This window comes from Etheostoma spectabile, chromosome 5, assembly GCF_008692095.1.
Source record: "Etheostoma spectabile isolate EspeVRDwgs_2016 chromosome 5, UIUC_Espe_1.0, whole genome shotgun sequence".
Classification (NCBI taxonomy): domain Eukaryota; kingdom Metazoa; phylum Chordata; class Actinopteri; order Perciformes; family Percidae; genus Etheostoma; species Etheostoma spectabile.
This window is the reverse complement of record NC_045737.1, coordinates 11,988,302-11,994,044: the sequence shown is the minus strand read 5'-3', so window position 1 is coordinate 11,994,044 and position 5,743 is coordinate 11,988,302. Positions and strand designations below refer to the sequence as shown.

The 5,743-nt window shown below is 41.5% G+C and overlaps 1 protein-coding gene across 1 annotated transcript in view; it reads left to right on the top strand.

The window, feature by feature from the left end:
* Positions 1-5,743, top strand: part of LOC116690196 (GDNF family receptor alpha-2) — a 71,371-nt gene that overhangs the window by 64,234 nt on the left and 1,394 nt on the right. Inside the window, exon 8 of the mRNA XM_032517025.1 lies at positions 2,163-5,743. This exon is cut by the window's right edge and continues 633 nt beyond it. Within this exon, the coding sequence (XP_032372916.1) occupies positions 2,163-2,300 (138 nt within the window). The 3' untranslated portion in view covers positions 2,301-5,743. The remainder of the gene's footprint in view (positions 1-2,162) is intronic.

The following is a 5,743-nucleotide window of genomic DNA, read 5'->3' as shown; positions in this document are numbered from 1 at the left end:
AATCAATCATGTTATTTTGGGTAATTAAAAAGAACATTGATATAGAAAAACGGGTCAATTTGACCCGAGGACAAAATGAGGGTTAATCGTAACCAATAGCACTCGTGTTTATGATTTAAAAAAATATACAGAGAGGTTTCTGCCCGACAGCGATGAAAACCAACCTCTGTATTTGTGACCCTCTCTGCCCTGGGAAGCTGGTGTTCACAGCGTTCCCACACTGTCACTGCCATGTGTTGTTTTTCAGCTCAATCCAATGGAATTGATTCTGGACACAAACTACTTTGCCACAGGGTTACTCGATTACTTCAGAAGCCTCGGGAGATGTAGCCCAATTGCACTGTAAATTTGACAATGTGCTGATCGATAACGAAAACACTCTCTGTTACATGTGTATTAACCGCCATGTGGGATACTTTCTTATCAACTGTTTAAATAAATATGACTGTTTTGCATTATCTCTCTCTCTCTCTCTCTCTCTCTCTCACTCTTTCTTCTCTCTCTCTCTCTCTGTGCGCATGGGTTAAAGCATCAGGAAATTATTTTGTGTTTTGACATTGTCTGTATTCCGTCACGGTGCATGCATTTGTATTCATATGTTTGTGCTTTTAGCCGTGTGTGTGTGTGTGTGCGTGTGTGCTTGTGTGTGTGTGTGTGTGTGTGTGTGTGTGTGTGTGTGTGTGTGTGTGTGTGTGTGTGTGTGTGTGTGTGTGTCTTCTCACAAGCCTGAGTGTATGCGTGGATATTGGCTGCAGTCGGAGATCTGGACTCATGTCAACAGGCTGCTGCCACACATCACTGCCCTTGCTAATTAATTGGCTTTTAGTTGCGGATGTGTTTGGTGCATTGTCAAGCTACCCAAAGATTTTTTTTTTCGCCCGCTTTTTTATTTGGCAACTGTCATTTAACCAATTTTTTTTCTAGTGTAGCGCGTGAATGCACAAGCCCAGGTACTGTGATAACCGCAGCTATTTTGGATACCCCTCCTTTCCCTACCTCACTCTCCCTTCGTTCCCTTAACAGGAACAAAATATGCCTGTCCTGTTAATACAATCCAACACAATTTTCTGGTTTCATTTTTTTCTTTTTTTTTCTTTTTGTGTTGCCTTGTTATGGTGTAAGATGAGGTGCTGGTAGACGACATCGGAGAAGATGTTTTTCTTGGAAAATGGACCAAAGTGCAATCTCTGCAAAGGTTACATTGGTGGAGATGAGGAGAAGGAGGAGGAGGAGGAGGAGGAGGAGGAGGAAATGTTTCATGTTTTATGTTCTTTATGATTTTTCTCTGTATTGCTGGAACTGAAAATGGTGCCTCCGCAAATTGAGCGAGACTGCTTTAACTTCGAGGCAAATGGTTATGCTTTGTGTTACAAGAATCCCAGAAAATTGAAAAAGTAGTCAAAATGCTAACAATTTTATGGGAAAGCACACACCTTGGGTGGATATAACAGTGGCTCTCTGGAGGCCATGAGCTTTAATATCTGCACTGATTGTGTTCCCGCTGAACAGTGCAGCAAACTGTATTTCTTTCTCTCTGTTACTTTATCTTGTGCATAAGCATAAACACTGCAGGGTTTTGATTGTGCACAGTCAAATGCCATACAAGGGGTCTTGCAAGTATTTTGTCCGGCCTCTGCTTGCTGTAATTTATGCCTTCCACATCCACAGCTGCTGCTGGCTTCTGTAATGTAGTGTTTGGCTTCGTAGCATGTTTTTCTTGTGAATAAAGTCTGTAATGATAGCTTTAAAAAACTTGTTACAGCTTAAAACAGACTTGCTGGCACAACCTTAAAGAGTTGAAGAAAAAAAAGAAAAAGTCCTCACAAGAAGCTTTCCTTTGTTGCCAACTTGTTTAAGAAGCGGGGAGCATACTAAGCAGCAAGGGCTTGAAATATACTTCACATATCAAAACATTTGGTGGACCAAACTCTTAATGTCCGTGCCATGGATCCATGTAATGCCTGACTCTGTCTCTGACTGACGGACTCTTTGTTTTCCCTTCTTCCCCTCAGCTCTCTGACCCTGTCCAGTCTCACCTCCCGTCTGTCTCCCCCTGCTCCTCTCTCCTCATCAAATGCCAGAACAAGGAAGCAGCACGAGTGTCTGAGTCATGTCTAACTTTACACGTCTCTCTCCCTCTGTGTGTCCCTCTATCTGCCCAGTATCCTGAACCAAGAGACGGTGGCCTGGGCAAAACCCGCGGCTTGCCAGAGGATCACTCTGCCTGTCTGTGTGCCAACGTCTGGGCTCTGCTTCCCGGCCTGGCTTTGGCTCTGGTCCTGGCCCAGCATGCCTTATAGAGGCGCCAGGAAGAGAAAAAAGAGGTCATCCACCCACAAGCTGATCCCAAAAGCAGAAGGTGTTGTTTTTGAGACTGATATTAAGAAAAGGATGCATCTCTGGGCAGTTGACATAGATGGCATTTATGAAAGAGGAAAAAAAGGTAAAAAAGAGGTGGAAAATATTGAAATGTTACAATTGTGAATTTGTTGTTCATTTGATGTATTGCTAGGGCAGAACATGACTGTGATGAAGCACGTTGCTTTACAAAGGAGCCTTGATAGCAGAGGCCACGAAGGCCGTTCTCTGGGAACGACTCCCCCTCAGACTGTGACACAAAAATCCCTGAAAGACTGAAGCTGATTATTTCAAAGACTTCTGCACTTTTCTCACCAAAGGAGAGAGAAAGGGAATGAACAACATAATTAAAAGACGACACGATTGACAGAAAAGAAATTGTTGCGGAGGGAAAAGGAATGAGCGAGAGGTAAATGGGGTAGAGTGCAAGAGCAAAAGGAAAAGGAGAGAGAGAGAGAGAGAAAGAGACATATTTCTGCTATCAGTCACTTTTTTTTTGTCTTGAATTGGTTCTCGACTTAATCTTCTCTTGGATGAACAGACCACAAATTAATGGGCGGGGACGGGGGGATGATTACATTCTGTCTCTTCAACACTAGTGTAAACTCTAAACTGTAAAGCCTACTCGGTGTTCTAAATGTTGGTATAGTATCCGTGACCATATTCAATCTACCGTAACAGCTCTTTCATTTGGGTGCTACAGTACAGTAACTTTTCAGCAGGCGGCAAAAAAGATCTAAAGGTGGCGACGTAACCCGTTAACGGTCCTTTGGTCATTTGAGATGTTGTTGTTAATGACTGTGGGTGTGCGTCATACGTCCACGTGCACATGTGTATATTTCTGTCTCTATGTATATAAACACCACTTTTCTTTCATTCAACCAAATGATATCTACGGTACCTTGAATGGACAATACTGTACGCTGCAATGGCTCTGTATCAATACTAATGGAAGGCCTTCATTATCTGCGTTTATATCTGTCTATTAAGGTTAAATCACAAAGAATGTATACAGGGATGAGATTAAATGAGCTCAAACTGCTTGGAAAGCCCTAACCTGTGTTCACTGAGTCTGTGTGGGCAATTATTATGATATGTGTGCGTCTATGTTTCCATACAGAAGAAAAAGTACATTATAAGGAGCGGTTTCAATTGCCGGTGTGGGGGGTTTGTTCGGCCCCCTCAGAGAGCCGAGGTTATGATGCATAGTGTAATTAGAGTCAGTGCAGCCACCGTTTTTTTTTTTTTGAAAGAGCTTGGGACCCTTTTAACTTTTCTTTTCATAGAATATTTAAAGGTCCAAAATATTGGGTATTCAAAAGATACTATATCTATTTACTGAAAAAGATTGAAAGAATGTCCTTAAGGAGGTCATATTTTATATGAAGCTGCCTTCAAAACAATGTACTTTGGAAAATGCACTGTCAACTAAAAGGAGTAATTCCACATTTTGGAGAAAAAAAAATGTGTTCACTTTCTTTCTGAGAGTTAAATGGGGAGATCTCTACCACTCTTATATCTGTACGCTGAATGTGAATCTACCTCCAGCAGCTGCTTAGCTTAGCTTAGCTTAGCTTAGCTTGGCTTAGCATACATACTGGAAAACAGGAACACAGCTAGCGAGGCTATTTCTAAAGATCTGCCCAGCTGCACCTTATAAACTAACTATATGACATGCAAATATCATGTTTTTGGGAAAATGACACGTCATGATTTTAGGGGGTTGTATGAGTCAGAATATTTATCTTTGGACTAGTCTTGCATTGCCAGACCTTCCTCCACAGCGCTGCCAAGGAGGGTCTCACTAAGGCACACAAGATTCCAGGATGGGAGAAAGACGTGCTCCGGTTTATTGGCATTTCATTAAATCAATCACACTCGTCGTGGGTGGCGGTAAGCCCCGGACACAATGACGGTGACTCTGCAAAATAGCCTCTGGAGGAACTTGTTTTGGTGGAACGTGTACGTTGAAAAGTTGTTTTAGTCGTGCAACAGAAAACTCCGATTGGACAGATAGTCTAGCTAGCTGTCTGGATTTACCCTGCAGAGATCTGAGGACCAGGTAACCATAGTCCTCAGAAATCCACCGGAGTTTAAGATGCCAACACAATAAAGCGGAAGGTACCGGAAATCCGGCCAGAATAAAAGACACCTGGCGGAATTTTTGCCGGCACTTCAACAATCACAGAAGTGGAACGTCGTGGATATAGACTACCTTAGGACAGAGCACCTTTGTGCTAAGCTAACTGGCTGCCAGCTTCATATTTAGTGCACAAACATTAAAGTGGTATCAATCTTCTGCAGCAGTTTTATAGTAACTTTGGATAAAAATGAGCTTTTTAATGGATCAGTTCAGATTTCTGTAATCATTCGTCCTGTCCACATGTGATGTGATCCCATCCTAGTGGGGACAGTCCTTGCATCACTAGGACTGTGGATTTTGTCCCCTATGTCATGCTAGTAAGACAACCTATCTTTATCTTCATTTGGAACAATTTAAAAATGAATAAAAGAAAAAAAAAATGCAACATACCACATATTAGACCCATTTTAAAAGGGATAGGAAGAAGTCAAGTCCTACCCCAGGTCTTTACCAAAGACACGTGCACAATCCAATAAGCTAAAGCAAACAGACAATTTTAAATAATAACAAAATACTACTCCAATTTATATACTTATCACGGCCACTGTTGACAGAGAGCAATACTTCTATCAGTGTACATGTCAGTGTGTGAGTGTCGTATTAAAAATCTTAACCTATCCCTTAAAAAAAAACGGAACTTCTGACTGGATCATTTCGCACAGGCACATTTGTAGCAAGATGTATTTTTGTATGTCTTTACATATACATAATGTTGTCCTTGCAGTGAATGAGTGTTGACTATTCCCGACGCACAATCACTGTTTCCACCAAAATGTTTGTCTTCAGGCGGCACGTCAAGTATAGTGTTGTGCCACGTAAGTGCATGCTACTGAACCAAACAGCTCTATGTCAGCAGCTGATGGAGAAAAAAGGTTTGTAATCTGTCACGGGAAAAGATGTAAAATTAAACTCTGCTCAATATGTTATTGTTATCTGTATACAGCGGGGTCAGGTCTGGCAGAAATTACAGTGATTTCTTAAACTGGTGTATTTACTGCTCTGGGCTTCTGAGAATACAAAATGTCAAACACTTGAATATGTACAATTTTTCACCATGAGCTCCAAATTCAACACAAGCTATGTTTCCATCCACACGTTTGTATCCGAATTAGTGAAATTGCATGAAAAATGACTCATGGAAACAGTAAAATTCTATGGAATTTCATGAGTATCCAGTCAAAGGAAATACGTTTGGTCTCATCGGATTTTACCTTGATCGATATACGGCTTATGCGATAAACG